General features: G+C 40.6%; 1 protein-coding gene across 1 annotated transcript in view; it reads right to left on the reverse strand.

Moving 5' to 3' along the window:
* FIG4 (FIG4 phosphoinositide 5-phosphatase) overlaps positions 1–23,463 on the reverse strand; it is a gene marked incomplete at its 5' end in the record, with an annotated part of 87,048 nt that overhangs the window by 26,001 nt on the left and 37,584 nt on the right. Inside the window, 6 exons of the mRNA XM_023745333.1 lie at positions 6,982–7,068; positions 11,074–11,156; positions 12,201–12,396; positions 14,176–14,259; positions 16,932–17,079; positions 18,310–18,368. Of these exons, the coding sequence (XP_023601101.1) occupies positions 6,982–7,068; positions 11,074–11,156; positions 12,201–12,396; positions 14,176–14,259; positions 16,932–17,079; positions 18,310–18,368 (657 nt within the window). The remainder of the gene's footprint in view (positions 1–6,981; positions 7,069–11,073; positions 11,157–12,200; positions 12,397–14,175; positions 14,260–16,931; positions 17,080–18,309; positions 18,369–23,463) is intronic.

The raw sequence follows: 23,463 nt of genomic DNA on the forward strand, positions 1-23,463 counted from the left end.
TCATTTCAACTGCATAGTACTCCAATCACTTCGTCCCACTTCCTACAGATATGCTGTTTACCTCCCTGCCTCCAATCCCTTCCCCATGCTATTTCCAGAGTGACCTTTCTAAAATGCAAATATAAGCCTCTCACTCCCCTGATTAAAACAGGCTTTTAATAAAATAAGGGTCACTCTCTCTCACTTAGCACCTCCTCCTGATCCTGTGCCTGCCTGCCTGCGTCTCTCGCCTCCTCCTTGATTATCCCCGGTGTTCAACACACAGGATTATGTATGGGTCTCCAAGTGGTACCCTCCTAGCCTTCTCCAACCAGACAACTTCATCGTCCCCTTAGGCTTCACCCCTGCCCAGGAGCCTGTCTGATCTGTATTCTTCCCGTAGTCCCACAGCCTGCTCTGCTGACACCTGCACACCTCCCCACCACCTGGAATAACGCCAATGGAAACCCAACAGTGTACACCTCAGAGGCAGGAGCTTTATCTCATCCAGCCATGTCTCGGAGCACTCAGCCTGGCACCGAGTGAGGAGCACTCAATAGCTACCTGTCATTTAGTGCTTTTAGTGTCTTACCAGTAAGGCAAGTACTTCTTACTTCACAGAGATCTATGCTCCTGAGACAACAACAACAAAAACCTATGTTAAGGGGAGGCGGAGGGGGAACCTAAGACCTCCTGTGAGCCTGTGACAGCTTCCGTAAATGGTATGCTTTGTAGTCGCCAAAATAAAACAGACAATACACGAAATTTAAAAAAAAAAAACATATGAAAGTCAATTAATAACACCAGTACCTACAATTAAATTTACATTTATTATTCCTTATAGGCTAGAAACCGTTGAGGATAGCCCTCCCTAAAAGTTTCACCAAATTCACGGGTTCACTAAACTTATCTTATTTAACATAGGATGCAGATGCCATTGTAGATAATATTCACACAAAGCAGCATTCACTTTATGGAATAGCTTTTTCGTTCTGACTTCCAGCTGTAGCTTCCTGCTACCTCCATCCGGTGCATGCTCATCCCCGCTCTCAGTTCATTCTGAGTCACAGGTGTGTTTTCTAAGGCCCACATTTATTTCACCCACGATGGACATACCACAGAACCCTCTCATCTCTTTCTGTCCCCCGTCCTGACCTATCTTCTCCTTTTCTAATTATTCCCCATAGGAGTCACTCACACACACTTTCATTCAATCAACAAGCATGTGTTAAGTGCCTAGATGCCAGGAACAGACCCTAAGTTTTTAAACTCATGTGGTTCCAGAAAAGATGCATTCATATAAATCCAACCTGTGACTGTCACCCAAAGTAAGAACTGCACTTCCCATGGCTAATCGGCACGCACCTAGTTATGTGTATGTATTGATGAAGCTGCATTTATGCACAGAAACAAAATTTCATGAAATAAGGCTTAACCGTACTACATGCCATGCACTGGAACTTCCTACTGGATTTAGTCCGTTTTACCTCATTGCACTGTGCGGAGGCCTGCTAAGTCAATTTCATGACCCACTAATGAGTCAAGAATGACAGCCTGAAAAGCAATGTCCTGGAATACAGGAAGGAAACTTGTGTTTTTGGAGAGATTACTATATTTCAAAAACAATAACAACAAAAAACTTGCCGGAGGGAATGGAGAGAGGATGGTGAGGAGAAGGAAGGAAAGAGAAATAAAAGTAAAAGAAATGGGTTGGGGGAGCAGGGATGAGACAGAACAAGCTAACTTAGAAATAGAAAAGATAAAAGGGAAAAGCCAGAGAAGGTTAAAGAGAAAGAGAAGAAAAGTAAAAGCCAGAATGAAAAGAGAGACGACTGTTGAGGTAATTTCTGGGGTGAGGGAAGACGTCACCACTTCCTTGGGCTGAGGACTGCCACCTATCAGCTCTTGCCTGTGGGGGGAATTAGCAGATTAATCATTGATCCTGGCCTCCCAACTGCTCTAATCCTTAAGCCTTTAAAGACTATACTCCCTGGTGTCTGAGAAAGATAACAAGGTTTACCCATTAGGGTAGACATGATTCTGCCTGCAGCACAGAAGCCAGAGCACTGTCTGCAGAGGACTAGAGGAAATCAATGGGGGGGGGGGGAGACCCACAGTGACTTGGGTTTAGGGGCACATTGTTGGAAATGCTTTCATGACGAGTGAACAAAGTGGAGCTCATCAGGGCCCTGGTGTCACACCCATCTCAGCCGTGTGTGCTAACTCTGCCTGGAGTTAGCACACACTAACTGACTCATGACACAGTTCCTGGCCAGAGCCCATCCCCAGGGGCATGCACTCTGTAAGGTGTACTTAGGTAATAAATTCAATGTTCAATCCTAAGACATACTTATTTACCTTATATTACCTTTCACCTCATCCTGCACTGGAAAAATCCTAAGTTAGACAGCATTTATCCAAACCCTACGTGTCACATTTTGAACCATTTCTTGGAGATAATTTCTAAATGAGTGAGACATATTCCTGGAAAAGGTGAGCCACCAGAATAGCAGGCACTAATAATATATGTGCTCATGTTCTTTTTAACCTATACTGATGGGCATGTGTTGCTTGGCCAAAAACTCCCCGAGAACTGGTAGGAGTGTAGAATGAGCACAGGTTGGTCCCGCCCGCCCCTGCACAGCAAGCCCTGCCACTCGGGCCTTCTCACTCTGCACTTGCTCGTAGGTGCAAGTGGAAGCAGAATAGAGAAAGGAAAAAAAGCTGAGCTCAACCAAAGGACTTGTATGTATGCATATAAGCCTAACCAATGGACACAGACACCAGGGGGGTGAAGGCATGAGTGGGGGAGGGGGGGAGGTTGAGGGGGAAAGAGAGGGAGAAGGACACATATGTAATACCTTAATCAATAAAGAAAATAAATAAATAAAAAGTTTTTTAAAAAGCTAAAAACTTGGTGTGCTTTTTCTCTCTCTCTCTCTTTTATCAGAAGACAATAGGGGAACCAAAAAACAGAAGAGGGCAGAGAGTGATTCTGAGCAGAAAACAGAATAGGGGAAGAACTAGGAATGTTCAGGGTTGAGGGTGGGAGGAAGGAACCCCTAGGAAGATGGCTGAAAAGAGGGAGACACTGGGTGAGGTTGCTTTCTAGGGATGCTCAGGGGGGCTCATACAGACTGTGACAGCAATGGAAGGGATGGGGGAGGAGGGAGAGATTCAGTCCATTTCAGTAAATATTTACTGAGCCCTCAATTTCAGGTACTCTTCTGGGGGAAGCAGGGGACACAAAGATGGGCTACCCTCTAGGAACTTATAACCTATAACTAGGATGGCAAGAGCCCTAAATAGCAGCAGCACTGTTCTGATGATGGCTAAGCCAGCTCCACACTATGTCCCGAATCAAGCAAAGTATGCTTGCCCAGGAAGTGTGTCCACATTAGGGACAGTATGCTGGGGACTGGGAAAAGAATAAGGTATATACTACCTTAAAGTATTTTTTAAAAGTCAAGATCAACAGAGCAAAAATATTGTGTCTGCATATAGATCATGTCAGAGAATCAAAGGGAGAAATGTTCACACTAGTGATAAAGTATTTTTACCATTGTGGTTTTAAAAGTAACTGCTAACCCTAGGCATTTATAGCTTAGTGATGGAGAGCCAGCCTGCCTGAGTTTAAATCTGGGTTCCTTCACTTGCTGTTTGACCTTGGGCAAGTCACACACTTCTCTGTGCTTCCGTTTCCCATCTGCAAAATGAAGGTAATAGTAAGACCTACTTGATGGATTATTGTGAGGATGGAGTTAATACAGGTGAAGGTATGTAGAACAGTGCCCATAACACTGAGTGCCCTGTAAATGTTGGCTGATGTCACTTCTCCCTGATCACCAAGTGGTATGGATCAAAGGCAGGGGTCACACTCAAACAAAATACAGCTCTGAGCAGCTGACAGTGCAGACAGTGTTTGGGTTTAACATCCACTTCTAAAACATGTCCTGCAAGACCGTGGGTGACAGTTCCCAGCTCCCCCATCCAGGTTTCTGTACCTCTCTTACTGTATTTATCTCATATTTAGAAAAAAAAAATAGTGGCTGCCTCATGATTTCAAGAAAAATTTGTTATATTATGAATTATCCAGAAATGAGTAGATACATCCTATATAATAAAAAGGGTAATATGCAAATTGACCGAATGGCAGAACAACAGGTTGCTATGACGCGCCTAACCACCAGGGGGCAGATGCTCAATGCAGGAGCTGCCCCCTGGTGGTCAGTGTGTTCCCATAGGGGGAGCACCGCTCAGCCAGAAGCTCAGAAGCTGGGCTCATGGTTGGCAAGTGCAGCGGCAGCAGTGCTAAGGATGTCTGACTGATGGCTTAGGCCCGCTCCCCACCAGGAGTGGGTCTAAGCCGGCAGTTGGACATCCCCCAAGGGCTCCCAGACTGCGAGAGGGCACAGGCCGGGCTGAGGGACCTCCCGAGTGCACAAATGTTGTGCACCAGGCCTCTAGAAGGTATATAAACTAAAAATAAACTTATTACCATTTTAAAATCTACTAGAATTTAACACATAACAAGATGAGAATTTCGATTATCTCATAAATCTAAATTCTCTGGGTTTTGTCATAGCTTTAGAAATCTAAAAATTATTAGTTGACATTTTAAGAACTAAGTTACAGTTCAATTTAAACTGTACACCCATGCACACACACAACAACACTCTTGAGCAGTTGCCATGACAACGTAATGCTGAACCTACCAGGCTCTCTGTTATCCTGCTGCTGATGCTGTGCAAAAACACACTCACATTAGATTCTTTACCAAGTAATTGGAAAAGGTTAAGAAAATCTACATCTACTAGTACATGGTTTTCACATGTGTTAGAACTCAGAAAAGCAAGTACTAAATGTTTTAAGAGAAGAATGTAAAATTAGTAACTGCAAGCTCAATTGTGGATCAAAGTAGCCCCTATGTTAAAGAGAACGGGGAAAAGGCTTTTCTTGTATTTTGTATGCTATATCCATTTCATCAGCTCCTCCTCCTAAATTGTGCCATATTATTTTAATGGAATAATCAATTTGTATAATACAATTTGGTTAACAGAGTTTCTTATTTTACTAACACATTTAAATACTTTCCTTCTTTGGCCACATATTTCAGTTCATATGGGAGCGCACACTTCCACATGCTAGTTACACATAAGAAAGAAAAACTATCTCTAAGTTAACTGGAGTCTGTATGTTTATAAAAAGAGGAAAAAAGTTTTAAAAAATAGTGTTAAACAGACTGTCAAACCTCAGAGGGAAGGCAGGGGAGGGTAGAGGGTAAGAGATCAACCAAAGGACTTGTGTGCATGCATATGAGCATCACCAATGGACACAGACACTAGGGGGGCGAGGGCATGTGCTGGCGGATGGGAGTGGCTGGGGAGAGGTCAATAGGGGAAAGAGGAGACATATATAATACTTTAAACAATACAGGATTTAAATTAAAAACAAATAAATAATTAGTGACAGGGAGAGAAAGAAGGCATAAGCTGCCGCTTTGAAGGTTGTGATAAAACACCGCCTTGGTTCTCCTCCCCGCACCAGCTCTGCCTCCCTTGCAGGTCTCTGTCTCGACTGGTAGACCCAGACCCCTCAAGACTCAGCTGTAGGTCTTTTCTCTCTCTACTCTCGTTCCCGAGGGGTCTCACCCTTAGCCAGTGGCTTCAATGGTCACCCAGGTGCATTTACAGCCCCAGAAGGCTCTCTGTGAGTTCCAGGTCAGCTGAGTTAACTGCTTCCCAAACAGTCCACTTGGATGCTACTTTAAAGACAAACTGGATCCTTCTGTTGTGCTCCTTACCTTGGCAAATGGCAGCTTTGAATGGTCCTAACACAGGTATACTCTATACCTATCTGCTAAATGAATAAATGGATGAATGAATGAATCAATGAAACCTGTTACACAAACCAAACCACCTAAGGGGCATCCTTGACACGGCCCTCCTCCTCCATGATGAGCCAGTATCCAAGTCCTGTCCATTTCACCTCCTAAACATTCCCCTAACCCCTCGCACCTCCAAACTCCTCCCAGCCACTGCTCTCTCAGGCACCAGCCTCTGCCTGGATTGCCATAACAGCCTCTCCACTCTCAGTCAGAAACACACGATGTAGAACACAGTGAAGTTAGGCAGTTCCTATCTGTTACATAATTTAGTGAACTGGTGAAGTTGGTCAAGAAAGGGGAAGCTCATCTTTACTGAATGTCACCTATATGCCAGGCACTGATCTGAACACCTCGCACACACTAATCTCCATACGGACCCATTTTCTGGAAGACCTCAACGGAGCATATGACATCTGGAGCCTCTCCGGGCCACAACCTTTGCTGTGTCCGGTGCCAACAGGCAGAGAATGATGATCACTGCTTATGGAGAACTTTTTCCAGACACTGGTCTAAGTGCTTGGTATTCTTTCATTAAGCCCACCTACAAAGCAGGTGTGATTATTGCCCCACTTTGCAGATGAGGAAACTGATCTACACAAGACTTGTTATTTGCTCAAGGTTAAAAAACAACACAACAAAACAACAAGTGGTAGATCTGTGATGCTGTGATTCAGGATATGAAACCAGTTCTGTTTAAGAATTTACTGAACACCTGTTTAACTTACAGTAAGTTATCCGAACTGGTGAGGATATACAGTTAGAAGAGACAGGCATCCCTGCCTTCAAGGGTCTTGCATCAAACATGGAGAGCCAGTCTGCAGGGTCAGAGCTGCTTTGTCATCTCAGCTCTCCCCAGTGGAGAGCAGAGTTCATGGAGAGACGCCTCCTTCAACTCCAATCTCACCTCCAAAGGGTGCACTTTAAGTCGAGGCTGCCATCTCTTCTCTGCCCCCACAGCTACCCAGTTTTCCTCAGATAAGATAAGGTACCAGGAGAAGATGTTTATGCTTATACTAATATGGTGACAAGATGTTTTTCTTACAAAATCTTTATAAAAAAGCACCGTGAATGGCATGAATATAAGTGTTTTTTTAAAGGTCTAATCTAGTACTCACAGTTTTATAACTCCATCTGGGCACCTGGAACAGAGCTGCTGGCTGCTCTTGTCCTGCTGATGTTGACTCTGACCCAGCTGAACGAATCTACAAATTACAATGGATAAAAAGTGAGCTAGGGAAGAAACTATTGGCAATACAGTCAGTAAAGCATGGAATGAGCTTTCAAATGACAATAGTGTACTTATGTCAGAAAAGCCCACAAGAGCACCCCATGGAACACAAGACTGCTCCTAGACGGTTGCCTGATTTTAGAGTGGGTCTGTGAGAAGGAAGAGAAATTCTGCTTAAAATATATCAGAACCATAGATATAAGAATGATAAGAAATGTGTACTACATTGCATTTCTATTTATTTAAACATGATTAAAAAAGCCAAAAAAAAACAAAAACAGAACCAATTGTTCCTGAAGTTAAGCAGCTGATCTCTCAGGGCCTCACATACCTGCGGGTGGCCGTGGCAGGAAACATGGGAAACGAGGGGAGAGGTTTGTGGTGAGACAAACGACAAGGACAGGGCGGGACCAGGCTGGGGACCCATCCCCTGCAGCAGACGCTGCTGAGAACCCCGGATCCGGACTCAGTTTCCTCAGGACCACAAGAATCGCCAAGTATTCCCCAGTCACTGCGAAGAGTACTTTTAACACAGATGGAGAGGACCGAGGAGACCAGCGACCGACCGCCACTGTATACCGCCCCTCCTTAGAGAAGACTGGGGCAACACCAAGCCTGTCTTAGAGCTGAGAGCCACAGGGAATTGCCCGGGGTCTCAGCCGGGTAAGAGGATACCATGATGGCAGAGGGCCCCCAGCTATTTCTCAAGAGCAGACCTGCCTGAAGTGTGGCCTGCAGTTTTGCTCTATGTGCCCTGAGGAGGTCACAGGGTGGGATTACAGGGCTGATTCCCTTTTCACTTTTCTACTATTTGAAATGTTTTCTTTTGACGACTAAGGATACTTTTATAATTTATTTTTTAAGTAGCTTTTTTAAAGGTCAAGCAAAGTGCTGTAGAAACTAGCAATTATTAAATCAAGGGCTACTGAAAAACTTTTAAATAGCTTACTTTTATCCAACTTTATACTTTTACCAAGCGAACATTTTGGATGCATTTTTTAAAAAAGAATGCCACATAGCATTTAATATTTGTACAGAACTTTAAACTTAGCAAACCATGTGCACGATCATGGTCAGAATTAAAAAAAAAAAAAGATTTGGCAAAGGTCTGAGGCTTTGAGGAAGTCAGTAAACTTCTGAGTCTGGTCAAAATAGCAAACCAAAGATATCAGAAAAGATGTGGGCAAAGGGAGGTACAAAGAATAGGGCTCAATAATTAGAACAAAACCATAAAACTGAGAGATCTTCAGGAGTCTGAAAATGGTTGAGGGTCAGCATAAGAAAAAAAAGGCAGGAGAGCAGGTAGCAAGAAGACGGGCCATAGAAGCCAGTTCTGGCTGCATCGCCTCCCTCCCCACAATGTCCTGTGGTCGCCCAGGTGGCAGCTGTGACAGGCAAGCCAGGCGACCGCACCATCTTCACGTGCACAAACTCTGGTGAGTCAAGCCGAGTGGGTGCAGAACAGCAGTGGGAGAGGGCGCCTCACAATACAGGGCAGAATCCATGGGCTCTCGCCCTGCGCTGGAAGCTCCGCTCTCTGGGTCAGAGGAGGCAGGAAGAGCCCCAGGACCCAGCATCATAAGCAGAGGCAGCTGATACAATCACGAGAATGAAGAGAATGGCACAGACTAAGATCACAGACACCCCAGAAGCACAGGACGGGTCTCCTGGATAGGCCACTGCATGGCTCTTCCTGCGCCCTCAGCCTTTAGAGGGATAATAACATCTTTTCAGTCTACTACGGAGCTGTCTAAAGAACAGGTAAAACACTGTGACGTGTTATACCCCTCAAAGGAGGAGGTGTTGAACTTCAGAACACCAAGCACAGACTCTCATTCCAGAACATGGGCTCCTTCCTTCCTGCATAATCCCTTCCCCGCAGGCCTGCTCTGGCACCTTCTGAGACTGTTTCCCAGGGGTGTTGTGGCTGAACAAGGCTGGATCTCACTCCCCAGAAGGGAGAACTAGAAGTGGGCCTCAGGGGCCGTCTGAGCTACAAAGGCTGCAGGTCAAAGTCATGCCTGAAGCAAGAGACACTTTTTGCTTAATTCACATGAGCCCACATTTCAGTCCTTGACACGTACACTCACGCTCTCTGCACTAGGCAAAGTCATATTCATTCCTAACCCCAGATAATGCATTCTTCCAGCCGTGCTCCTGACAAAGGCCGGCCTCAACCGGTAAACAGTTCAGCTGCACTGCTGACAACGTGAGGAATAAGCCACTGCATGTCTGTGTCGGGTGAGGAGGGTGTGGCCGAGTCCTGAACGACTCAACTTGCCTCTGGTAAGACAGCGATGCAGTCACACCAGCGCCTCTGCGGTCAAGAAAGGCTGTGCATTTTTGTATTTTACATGTTATATCAGTGATGGCGAACCTTTTGAGCTCGGCGTGTCAGCATTTTGAAAAACCCTAACTTAACTCTGGTGCCGTGTCACATATAGAAATTTTTTGATATTTGCAACCAGAGTAAAACAAAGATTTATATTTTTGATATTTATTTTATATATTTAAATGCCATTTAACAAAGAAAAATCAACCAAAAAAAATGAGTCATAGGTTCACGCGTGTCATAGGTTCACCATCACTGTGTTATATAGCAGGTCTTACTAGCTTGAAGGAAAAAGCTGACACTATCTGGTACGACGGATTCTATAAATGCAATACCCTCCTTAAAAAGGAATGGTAGGTCAGTGCTCATATATATTACAGAGTTTACATATGTCAAACTTATATGAATGAAGGACCTCTTTATAGAAGTATCATAGCTCTACATTTAATGAAAGCCACTGCGCTTGTGTTTTGATTGGAAATTCCTTTAGCGTCAGATGTTTAGAAGCTAATAATATTTGCCACTGAAATTCACATCCATAGAAATGCTATAGTTTCACAGAACTTTGTTTTAAGAGGCACTGTGCATGCAGAGTTCATTTCCAGTTTGACAGAACTGTACTTAATTCTCTATTATCCTTCACTTTTTAAGGGCTGTCCTCTAATGAGAATATGTTCTATCTTATTGTTAAAATCTAATTACATCTGCTTTAGAATTTTCTAAGACAGACCTTTGCGTCCTATACATGTGAATTTTGACACAATAACTACTAATAAAATTCCACTGAAGCAGTGAAAAAAACAAGTCTTCTCAAGGCATGTATTAGGCTGAGGGGGTGTTTACAGTGGACCCATCAGTTTCCTGAGGATTTCCAGGTGAGGGATTCCTTTGATTTTTTACAGAGAGGAAGGGAGACGGATAGAGAGTTAGAAACATCGATGAGAGAGAAACATCGATTAGCTGCCTCCTGCACACCCCCTACTGGGGATGTGCCCGCAACCAAGGTACATGCCCTTGACCGGAATCGAACCTGGGACCCTCCAGTCCACAGGCGCTCTATCCACTGAACCAAACCAGTTAGGGCAAGGTGAGGGATTCTTTTGAGAATCTCATAACTACTAATCTTCTCAGAAAAACACACTTACATGCAAAGGTATGTACGTGATTTCAGGGAATGCCTTTTGGGGGATCCTCTCCCCCAGCTAGACCTGCCTACCCAAGGGCTATAACATCCTGAATCAGCTCCCTTATATCGTTGCTTCCTTTTTCCTCCTCAGACACCCTTCCCACCAGCAGCTCAGAGCTAAAGTGACTGCAAGGTCCTTAATCGGCAATATCCCAGGTTTATTTTGTACCTGATCTTGAGGATTGTTTACTGTAAAACTGTGTTTGTACTTCAGTTTACAGCTTATACGTGGGCAGTGAAAATACATGTACTCATCATAAATTTTTATCTCAGGCAGTAGGCCCCCTATTCAAATATAAATCAGTGTTTCTGAATTTGACCTTCTAAATGCTATTACTATATTCCAGATGGAATTCGTTTCCTTCTGTATTGACTATTTTAATTTTTTAAACTTATACTAGATATGTTATTGTAGTAATACCTTTGCATTTTTTCTCAATCTCTACATGGAAGTAGTTTACCTTGAATAAATGGAGAGATCTTCCTCTGAGATACCATCGAAGAGGTTAATCCCATATACCTCTTTCATGGGCTGGACCACATTCTGGGGTTAAAAAAAAAGGGACCAGGAAAATTTTTAGACATCTAGAATATAAATTATTTCCAAAGTGTGAATTTTCCCACTAAAAGAATCACAATGTTTTTTCAATCTATTCATTAAACTTCTCAGTTAATGTTTTTTTTTAATTTGATTTTATTTCCACTAAAAATAGTTTGTTTTAGGGTAAAAAAAACTGCTAAATAATTATTAGTGGTGTTTATATAATACAGGAGTTAGCAAAAATTTCTGCAAAGGACCAGATAGTAAATATTTTATGTTCTTTGGGTCATACCATTTCTACAGCTACTCCTCACCTCTGCTGTTACAGATAACATATAAGCAAGTTAAAATCAGTGCCAATAAAACTATATTTACAAAAACAGACAGTGGGCTGGATTTGACCAATTGTTTGTAGTTTGCCAACTCCAATAAAACTATATTTACAAAAACAGACAGTGGGCTGGACTTGACCAGTCATTTGTAGTTTGTCAACTACTAGGACAATAGATTCAGTTCTTGTATTATCACACGTTGTCAAATCGACCTCTAATGACTTCTAGCTATGTCTAGAAATCAAATTTCCCCCAAAACTAGATTTAGTTTTTTTGTTGTTTACTTTTATTTTCCCTTACTATATTGGTAATATCAAATTGAGCAGGATGAACTGCCCACTGGGGCTACGCAGAGATGGCGAGGCCCAGGTCCAAACCCTGCCTTCCAACAGTGTGCTGAGCAAGGGAGTGAACGAACCGCAAGCGGGTGGGCTGCCCAAAGAGGCACAGGATTCTCTTAAAAACTCTGAAGAAATAAGAATTTCACTGTTACATCTGGGAGCAAAAGCACTGATTTTACTGCAAAATGAAGCCATTTCCATTTTGTCTGTCTATGCTGGATGTCTTTATCTCCGCAGTGCCTCCAACACCACACATTACACGTGATCTCATTTCAATGGTGTGAGTGAGATAATGTGACCTATTCTCGCTCTCAGCCTTTCTCCTGAGAGTGGAACTTAGAGATCGTTCCCCAGTGCCTCACGCTGGACCACACCTCGGTCACTTTGGCGCTGTCCCCCGCGTCAGTCATCTTCACTGGGGTGGAGCGCTGAGACACAGAGCCCTCCTCCTCCCGGTCGGTCCCGGAATCGTCATCAGAGCTGCTGGACACAGCCTCCTCGCTGGGGGGAGGCGGGGCGCTGGCCGCTGTCTTCCGCTGTAATACAGCTTCTTCTCTATTGCTTTTGTTCCTTTGAAATGATAAGTATGAAGGTGAGCATCTTTAAACAGAACCCTCAACATTCACTGTGCATCACTCTGTCCCAAAACCTTGGCCCTGGTGAAGCATAAGAAAATGACTGTGAGAAACTAGTTTCTGAGTTCAAGTCGTGCTGAAGGGAAAACCTTCATATTTTACCATGTACAAGTATGGGCCCTATATGAATTTCAATCCTGTTATAAATTCTGGAAGAAAACCAGTACATGTGTGTAAACCTATGCAGAAAAGTCTCCTGGCCACTTGGTTATTGTGCCTTCTTTTGGTAACTGAAATCGATACATTCAAACTTTATGGTACAATAATAGGCTATATGTTTTGAGATATTAGCAAAATGACCTATAATTTGTAAAAGCTTCAAGAAAAGGTCAAAAGCCAAATCCATGTATATTTTCTTCCCTCCTATGGTTTCTCTCAATCACAGTATCAGCTAATTATTTGAGAATATGAATAACTGATGAACATGAACTAAATTTTAAAGTTTATTGTGCTATTAGTAAATAATTATATTTGCTGAACATCCCTTCTAAGAGTAGGGAATAGATTGGGTGTGGGGGGGGGGGAGAAAAACTGACACATAAAAGTATTTACTTTTATTTTACTTCCAAATTTGAGAATTGTAAGAATATTGTTTTAATTCAGAAAATATTTTATAATGATATTTTGGCTGTTATGAAAAATGCTTAATATTTCACTCTTTGAAAAAATTATCTACAAGGGACTTAAAATACCATAATATTCTGAAATGTTCTAGGACAGGCCATGGGTTAGATATTATAGAAAAATTAGTTTCTGACTTTCTGCAACTAAAAATTAAAGTTGCTAGCACTTCTGTGGCATACACTAATATAGCTGTTCATTTATGTATTTGTGCCAGGAAGTCCTTGAATTCTAAACTCCTGAGGACATCCTTTCTTCTAAATGCCTTAGCATCTGGTTCAGGGTTTAACATGTAGCTATTTAAAGTTACTTATTTTAAGCCACAGAAATGGTGTGTCTAGAAAATACTAATAAATACCCAATTTTATAAATCACATGTAGCTAAAATCCAATTAGGACCCCATGCACACGCCTAAATACAATTGGAACTCAGTATCTACACTCTGGCCAGGGTTTCTGGTCAGGGTCATGAGAAAACCTTATCACTGGGATTATTCAGGTCCGTGGCAGTAATAGAGATTCTTATGCTAGAACACAACACATTTCACTCCAGTCTCTAAGCACAAAGATGTAAACATGATTTGTCCTCTTTCCTGAGTAATTGGATATAAAAAAAAAATAACTGTCTTCCCCAAAACAATGCTACAGTAATACACAGAAAATCTATTAATCTCTGAGCATTTTGTTTTAATGCTTCTTCAGGATGCAAACAAATATAAATACTATGAATAAAAGAAAAACAAATACTATAACTATACAATTTTACCTAAGTATTTTATGTTGAGGGAAATAGAGGGTGCTGAGTTACTTATAGGACATAACACACAATATCTGCTACCTGTCTTTATGCCATCTGTGATAGTCCTAATTTAAAATAATGAAGTGTACCATGTTGCTAAAATTTCCATAAATTCTACTTTCCATGTTGAACACTTTAATGATCCCAGTGCTATAAATAAACTACCTGTATAGATGCAATACATGGACTGTGCCCCAAACTATGTGAAGTTATTAGTTTTTGTGGAAATTATATTGCAAGTGCTATATTATTTTACATGAATCTTTAAAATTTCATTCTATATGCAAATCTTACCCCAATACTGATTTTCCAGTTTCATCTGGTTTACGCACAGTAAATGGACTTGGATCAATGCCAACGGTCTTAGGCATAAAGTCCCTGAAGAAAGAGGAAGAAAATTCCAAACAAATCACTATACATCCAGATAAGGATGGCTTCCATTCAGTTCACATTTTTATACTATTCCTTCTTAGCCCTTGCAGCCACATACAGGGATGGGGCAAAAGTAGGTTTACAGTTGTGAGTACACAAAACAGTTTATTCTTGTGCCATTATTTATTAATTATGGTATTTATTTGTATTATAACTATAAACCTACTTTTGTCCGACCCTATATATTCGGAGCCAAATGTTCAAGGGAGCTCAGGTGATCTGGGTCATAAAACCCCATGAACTAATGGCACTTGGTAACTTCAATGGTATCGATCTTCACTGTGAATTTTCTTTATGATTCTGAGGCCCAATGGTTATGACTTTAAGATTTTGTTTACTGGAACAGAGTTGATATCTGAATTACTGCTAAGATGTATACCTTCCGATTATGGATCATGATTAGTTTTCAGGTAAAATTAAACTCATAAAAACCAATGATGAAACACTAAGCCACTCAGTTTTATGGACAATGTTTTTATTACACTATCCCACCTAAGGAGACTGACATAATGATAAAAAACACAGTGGTGTGAATTAAGTATCAACTTCTACCCCATTAGGCTAAGGTTAATTCATTAAAACACCGTTGGAACTCTTCAAATAGAAACGTTTAATTTACCACCTACTACAAAGCTGAAGCTGGTTCCTCACCATGGATGCCAGGCCTACCGATCACTGCTGAGGCCAGACCCGCTCCTCACCACACGCCAAAAAGGCAACAGTTATTGGCAAGGACGCTGCACCAAGTGTGACCCAGCATTACATTTTTTGAAAGAAAGTAATCCTGAATCTGACTCAAAATGTCTCTTAAACAGTTTGATAATATTGTAAAAAATTTAAGTGGTTTAATATTTCTTTCTTCTGAACATATACAGCTGAACCTCATTTGTCGACTCCATATCTGAGAATCTGCTTACTAACTAAAACTTATTTGTAACCCCCAAATCAACACTCAGAGCTTTCATGATCACTCCCAGACATACGCATGCACAGAAAAGTGAAACATTAGAGTAACCCAACACTCATGCTCCCGGCTGAGGCAGAGCAAGGTGGCACCCTGCCTTCTTGTTTTAGCTCTCATGCTGTAAACACGCATCCCTTCCATAGTCTACTTGGTGCCATGTTTTCCTATTTTTGTGCTCTTTGTGTGTGTGTGTGATCTCACTGCTAAAATGGACCCCACACTTAGTGCTGAAGCTGTCTTGTGTTCCTAAGCATAAGCAAGTTGTTATAGAGAAAAGAGTGTGTTGGCGTAGCATCACTCAGGCATGAGTTGTAGTGCTGTTGGCTGCATGTTCAATGTTAATGAATTGACTATATATTAAGTAAGGTATCTTTAAACAGATACACACAAAACACGGTTATGTATTGAATGGCTGACAAAATGGTGATCAAAGGCTTACAGAAACCTAACCCTATTATTTCTAGGAGCAAAGTTTCATTGTTCTTTAATTTAGTGTCTGCAGGAACTTTACAGAACATAATTCCTGCAAATAAAAAAATCAACTGTATATTTGTATGTACACATGTATGCAACATCATTCATACTTCCTTGAACTTGAAAACTTCTAGAAATGACAATGACCTTACAGTTAAAACTGCTAAACTTTAACATGTTTAATTGAAAATCAAGCAAGTAAGAATTCCAAATTTTCCATCTAAAACTGACGCAAAATGTAGAGTAATTTCTAGGGAAAAAAACACATAAATTATGTTTCCACATGTACCATGTGAGGTTTAGGTACATATATGTCACATTTGAAGAGACCTTAAATACAAAAATGCAAACTTTAGTATTAAACATAATAATAAAGAAGTAATTTGCTTTGCCTGATTTTCTTATTGTAGTCTCATCATTTTTTCTCAAAGTCTCCCCTCCCGCCCCCAGCCTAAAAGAGACACAGAAACTGAAGTATGTTCAAAGGTGACAGAACAGGATGGAAAGTCTGAAAACATGTCACATGAGTTATGAAAAAGAATGAAGATTATTTACCTGAAAAAAAATTTGTTCCTCAAGTATTGTAGAGCTGTCATACAGAAGAGGAACTAGACTTGTCCTGTGCCTAATAAAAACTGTAATATAATGATAGCCACCATTTATCAGTCACCCACCTGTGTCAGGTACCATGTTAGGCACTTGGTATATGTGTGAATATACATGTGTGGTGTCACACGCATCCCTATTGATATGAAATGAAGGAACTGAGACTTAGATAAGTTGAATCATTTTCTTAAAGTAACACAGGTAGGCAGCGGCTGGTCTAAGATTCATATCCTGCCCTTTCTAGTGCCAGCGACTATGCTTTTCCACTAATTATGTTCGCTCTCAATTTCGATGTTCACATGTAAAAATTGAGTGTATTTCAAATGACAAACTAGGACCAATGGGAGAAAGATTTCAACTTATCAAAGGGAAGAAGTTAAACCCAGTTTTCTAATAATAGAAAGGACTGCCTTCTGAAATAGTTGGCTCCCAATCATGGGAGGTATTCAGAGGCTGAACAGCCACCTGCTAGCAGGCTTCCCAAATAGATTTCTGGTAAAGTAAGACACATCTATATAAACAAGGAAAAGTATACTTCCCAAATCCTTACAGTATCAGAGTACTCACAACATACCGTGCGGAACTTGTCATAGCCAAGCAAAAGGTATCATCAAAGCTACTCAGTTCATATGGGCGGAAGAACTCATTATGGATGTCAATCTCTTCTTCGTATCTGTGAAATTTCTTCACTATCAACTTCTTAAAGTTCGCAGCACAGATAACTAAGAGAGATACTGCCTGTTACTCTTGATGCCCTTAGATTACACATGGCAAACATTTCTGTAACATCAACAAGCGTTCACAGAGAGTGCACTGAACAGAGTCCAGCTCCTGCCTCTGGCACGCACACACTGGGAAGAGAAGCGATATGGGCACAGAATATACAATGCAAAGCTGAGCGGGACAAGGAGGCGGGAGGGCCTTTGGGAGTCAGGGTGGAGGAGGCAGTTATTTTAGAAGCGAAGTTACTCAGCTTTTTAAATTATTTTTTGTTCTTAAATACCCTCTCCCTTCTACATAAAAATCATGTAGTTATTTCACCTAATTTTCCTTTACATTTCAAATCCTATTTATGACCAATGTTAGTTAGACTGTTAAAGTCCTTCCCATTGTTCTAGAACAACCAAGCCTTCATAGCAATGAGTTATGATTTTACTCGGAATTTCAGGGTTACAAATAATTTAAAAATCAATGAATAATGTATTAAGAACAAAAAATCATTTTCAATCTTCCTACTTCATGGCCTTCACCACCCAAAATTGGAATGGTTGACCATGACTAGATGGAGTCCTCAACTCGAGTGTTCCAGGTTGGCAGTAGATCTTACAAGTAAGAAAACAGGCTAACCCAAAGTCAGGGAAATCAGTCAGAGCCAGGAATAAACTCTACTTAAAACTGGGCAATTATTTAAATTTGGAAACATTATCCTAATGTACTGTGCATGTGAGGGTATTCTTTTAACACAAAAATATTCCTGCCTTTCTGACAAATTAACAAAATGTAACCTTTAGTGACTAAAATGTACTTTTATACACACACTTGTACCTTTTTTCACTGCTTAGATAGAGGAAAAGTTTTTATTTCTCCTTGTGAATGGTTTTCACTTCCTCCCCATTCTCCCCAAATATCTAGAAATATAGTCAGTACTAATTTAAAATGACAAACTAATATATCTTGTAAATATTTGAGGGACATATCTAATAATTGAAAGACACAATACAAGACTTTGACCAACTTAGATACAAGAAGAATAGCACAATCCCTGCCCTTTAAAAACTGAGGTCTCAGGATATCTTAGCCTATCTATTCTAACAGCAACATATGATACTGAATAGGCATTCATTGCTTTCTAATAAGAAACTATATGCAAAGAATTTAATGCTTTGAGCTCATTTAGGAATAATTCCAAAATACATTAGTATAAAAACTAAAAGAGAAAACAGTGTACCTACCTTCATCATAAGGCAGTGGCAAATATTTTATTACCTCTGGTGTCCACCAGTGAGTATAACTATAAAATAAAAAATAAGAGAAGATGGACCCAGATGTAAATGTTGGTTTTCTACAATTCACTGGATAAAAGGAACTGAACAGCCTAGAGTGAGATGCTGCCTCATTGTCAAAATCAATTTCTTTTTCTTTTTAAACATGTTTGTGAAGCTTCTGGCACAGTGAGTCTTCAACATGTCAGTTCTTGTCCCAACCCCTTTCTTGTTTCAAATGTGTCACAGATCTATAACAATCCATAAACATATCTGCGGGTCAAGATGCTCTGATGTACTTACTTTTCGATGAAACAGATTTGGGTTACTCCACCAGACTCTGTGAGCTGCCGTTCACCCTCCCCAGGGCCTGTGCTGCATTACTCTGCCACCAGGTGAGGAGCAGGGCCCTGACCCAAGTCCCACAACCAGGATTCTCTTGCAGGTAGTTATCTGAGAGTTAGATTACTTTTCTATTCTGCTCTATGTGTATGGGTCTGTGTGTACAGTTCATTAAAAGAGTTAAGCAAAGTCATTAAGTGAATGGGTAGCCCTAAACAACAAGTTCGTTCCCTCAGAAACTAGTATAAACTGTGTTAATCTCCATTTCTAAGTATTCACTACGTGATCACAGAGGCCAGTCAGAGTGAGGGAGGGAATTTCAATCATATAGATTTTTGCTAGAACACTCATCCACCATGAGCAGAGAATCTGAAAGAATCCTGAACTGCCTTCTCTCTGACTTATGAATTTAATTCTAAATCAAATTCTTATGAAATGGATATTTAAGGGGTAAATGCTATATCCAAGTTCACAAGAGCTAGGCAGGGGAATGATATGAAATGGCATATCAAAATTTTCAAAAGGTTCAGAAAAAAGAGCCGATAGCCTAAACTGCTAAAAAAATGTAATTTTAAAATAAATGAAAGGCTTTCTAAAAATAAAACGCTGACATCAAAATTTTGAATAATTCTAATTATGAAGAATAGGGAAGTATTTAAATGAAATAGGCAACACAGAGAACTCCCCTAGAGATGGCAAGTGGAATACATAACCAAGGATGACGAAAAAAGAAGCCTGAAGCGTAATGAACTGTGAGGGAGGAAAATGTTACAATAACAGGAAAGGCTCCTAAAGTTTTGCTTGAGATTAAAGTTGTGCTTTAGAGCAGTACTTCTCAAAATTCAATGCACACACAAGTCATTTGGAGATACTGTCAAAAGGCAGATTCTGATTCAGTAGGTGGGGCCTAAGACTGCATTTATGACAGCTCCCAGGTGATGTCAAAAGGGCTGGTCCTCAGACTGCTTTTTGAATAGCAAGGCTTTGGAGCATGAAAAGAACAGAAAAGGGATAAGTCTGCTGCTTGCAGACTTATTAGTCTTTCAGCATTTATTAAACACCCGCTGTGTGTCAAGCACCACTCGGTGTGTTAGAAATGCCATGTTAAAAATAATGACAGAGGAAGTAGAGTTACTCGGTTCCAGTATTGTTTCTATCTTTACCAGCCAAGATGAGTTTCATGCTGGAAAGAGAAAAACACAAGATGAGAGGGAACCACACACAGCCCAAGGGACAGAAGGAAGCTATAGGGCATCTCTAACAGCATTCAAGTCTTGGTACAGTTGCGATCAATACTCTTCTAAGGAACAGCAAAGAATGGGATTTAACTGGAAACGGGCAAATGTAGTCTTGATGCTCAGGGGCAAGAGGGTGATACATTCCAAAAGATAAAAAAATCAAGTATTCACTAGAGATATTTTGTGAGTAACCTAAAATGATGACCAGTGACTTCTACGAATCCATATAAATTTACTCAAACAAGCCACACCAGGCTAATCTCATTTCTTTTCTGGTAGGAGAATCAGAATACCAGATCATGGGAATGAAAAAGACATGGGCTACCTGTTTAAGAGGGGTGTGTGTGTGTGTGTGTGTGTGTGTGTGTGTGTGAGAGAGAAAGAGAGAGAGAGAGAGAGAGAGAGAGAGAGAGAGAGAGAGAGAGAGAGAGGTGTAAGTTCTGTTTTCCAACCTCGGCAGATGAGGAAAGCACAGAAAGCACCAGCTAGTATATGAGGAATTTACTAAAGAATTTTGCTCACAATTGTCTTACTTACAAAAAAAAAAGAAACATTATATAAAAATGTGTTTTAACTCCGAATGCACCATGTGGAGAAAAATAATTAAGAGAATTGGATTAGCGATTTGAGACCAGGCCACACATTTTTAAAAAATATTGCTAAACTGTGTTTCCCTAAGCAACACAACGCAACGTAACAATACTTTTTAAAAGTCCAAACACTCTGAGTGGGCCTCAGAAGCAAAGAAGCCCAGGAGAACTGCCTGCCCTGGGGGAAGATGAGCGGCGTTGGGTGGAGGATGAGGACGTCTGAGAGGACTGAACCTGGGACGGGAATCTTCAGTACCTCCACCATCGGGCACTGCACCCGGACAGAAATCTGCTTTGGGACCAGGGGTCAGAGGACCGAGACGCAAGTTGGTGCTGCTTCTTCCTTTGCATACCAACAAGTAAGCGTCTTTTCTCTTTTTCATTCCTTAGTACTAAGAGTGCTCAATGCCACCGGCACACACAGGAAGGTTAGGGAGATTGAAAAGACTAGTATTTGATTCCCCTCGCTAGCTTGAGAGTCCTCTGAAATAACGTATATGGACTTTAGCGAAGCAATCGGTATCTGTGAACAAGACAGAGACATGTGGGCAGAATGACAGCATGGTGAAGTGATGACAATATGGTAAGTTGCAGCTGTTTAAATGATTGCAACCAACAATTATGAAACAATTTTAAAGTGGAAGAAGGTGTCGTGCTATCTCACAGGGGCCTGCCAGCTACCCTATTCTATGCAACACTTTCCATCAAGGACTTGCATTAGGATCAAGACGGCCCAGCTAATTAAATCTCAAGAAGCTACAAATCTAGAGGTGAACCACTAATAAAAAGGATACACATTTCAATACTTTTGTTTGGAAGCAAGCAGAGCGTATATGAGCATGACAAAAATGGTATAGAGAGAAGGTATGGCAGCAGGACATGTTAAAAAAGACTTGGGAGTTCTAATGGACAGGGAGCTCAGAGAGTTAACAATGTGACCGCAAGACACTGAAAGCAGCTAATGGAAATCTAACACTTAGTGATAAAAACAGAATATCCAGGACAAAGGGAGAAATGGTCCCAGTGGCCCACGATAGTTGGCACAAATCAGACCAAACTCTACTATCAGACACAGATCTGGGGACCACAGTTTACAAAGAACATGGCATTGACTAGAATACATACAGGAAAGGGCATTCTGAATGTTAAAGACGTTATAAGTTAGAGAAGGTGAAATTTTGAAAATGTGTGAACTTGTCTTCAAACAACATTTCTAGGGGTTAAATAACAGGTCTAAAGTCACACACTTACAGAAATTCCAACTCAGCTCTACAAAACGCTTAAGTTCACGCTCTTGTCTTGTTAATGCCTTTGGTAAATTGTTCATTTCATCTGAGAATTATAATACTCATTTAACTGTCACTAAAATAACCAGTATAGGTGAGAAACACTAGCAAGTCCAAAATAAAACACTGAAATTTATCTTACAGTATTTATAAGTACTGCTTATGGGTAACATCAATTGTTGATACCATTTTGGTTACTAACATTCTGGAGGAAGAAAAGCAAAAACAGGAAACCAAATCAACTGAGAGCCATATTATCTACTTTGATAAAATTTTGTTTTCAGTAGCAGGCTTATAGCGGATGCTTACTGAATAATCTAACTAGCTGAATAATCTCAGTCAAGGCACATTCTCTCTGTACCTCAGTTTCCTTTGTTTTAAATAAAATGGATGCAACACCAGCTTCTTTTTATTCCTACAAATAAAGCTCCAATACTGCCTGCCTCAGGTATGTAACTCAAGATAATATCCTGGCTAATTTTTGCAGTAGAAAAATCGAGTTTTGGTTGTTCCCAAGTTGTGTAGTAATAGCTTCAATACTTTAAGGCAGTGATTTTCAACTGATGAGCCATAAGAATTTTTCTTTTTCTTTTTTTTCCGAGCCACAAGAATTTTTCAAACATGCAATACCTGACTAAGTCAGGATCACTGATTTATTTCCCCTTCCAGTGGTTCTCAACCTTCTGGCCCTTTAAATACAGTTCCTCATGTTGTGACCCAACCATAAAATTATTTTCGTTGCTACTTCATAACTGTAATGTTGCTACTGTTATGAATCGTAATGTAAATATCTGATATGCAGAATGGTCTTAGGCGACCCCTGTGAAAGGGTCGTTCAACCGCCAAAGGGGTCACGACCCACAGGTTGAGAACCGCTGCCTTAGACTGTCAAGTTAAAAAAAAAATGACAACAGCCAATACAACAATAACTGTCTGCTGTGAATGAATCAAAATTATTTGTCAGATTGGCAAAAGATATAACATATTTTTTGGGTGCCACAGATTTTTAGTTATTAGTTTAGGTGTGCCATGAGATGGAAAAAGTTGAAAATCGCTGCTTTAAGGTAATAGAAAATTTCACAAAATCAACCACATTTGCTAATAGTCAATTGCATCACCAAAGCTAAATACAGGTATTTACACTCATCTCTCATGAAATACACATAATTAGTTCTAAATTTTCTATCAGCAAAAATTCATATAGACAAGCATTTATTAATATTAAATTGAATGTAAGAACCAGCTTGCTTCATTTATAGGGAAAGTAAGCTTAAATATTAAATTGGTTATTTCAATAACAAATTTGAGAAACATATAAATTCTGACACTTCCTTAATATTTTAAAGGTTCCTGACGTAACAGAATTTGATAATAGCTGTAACACCAGCACATAATTAGCACAGACTATGTCAAACTGATGCTAGGAGAGAAGAGCATTATGAAAGAGAAGTTGACATGTGAGCAGAATGGACCAGGCTCCAACCTCATAGATGTGAAAACGCTGCTCCTGTGGCAAAATGGATTATATTAGTACATGGCAACTCAATCAAAAACATGAACGAGTCTTCTCACTAAATCCTCACAATGACCCTGTGAGGTATGTCCCATCGTATTTTGCAGACCAGGAGAAAGGTTAAGTAACCAGTCCAAGATCACACAAATGCAGAG

This window comes from Myotis lucifugus, unplaced genomic scaffold (assembly GCF_000147115.1).
Source record: "Myotis lucifugus unplaced genomic scaffold, Myoluc2.0 scaffold_537, whole genome shotgun sequence".
NCBI classification, from domain to species: domain Eukaryota; kingdom Metazoa; phylum Chordata; class Mammalia; order Chiroptera; family Vespertilionidae; genus Myotis; species Myotis lucifugus.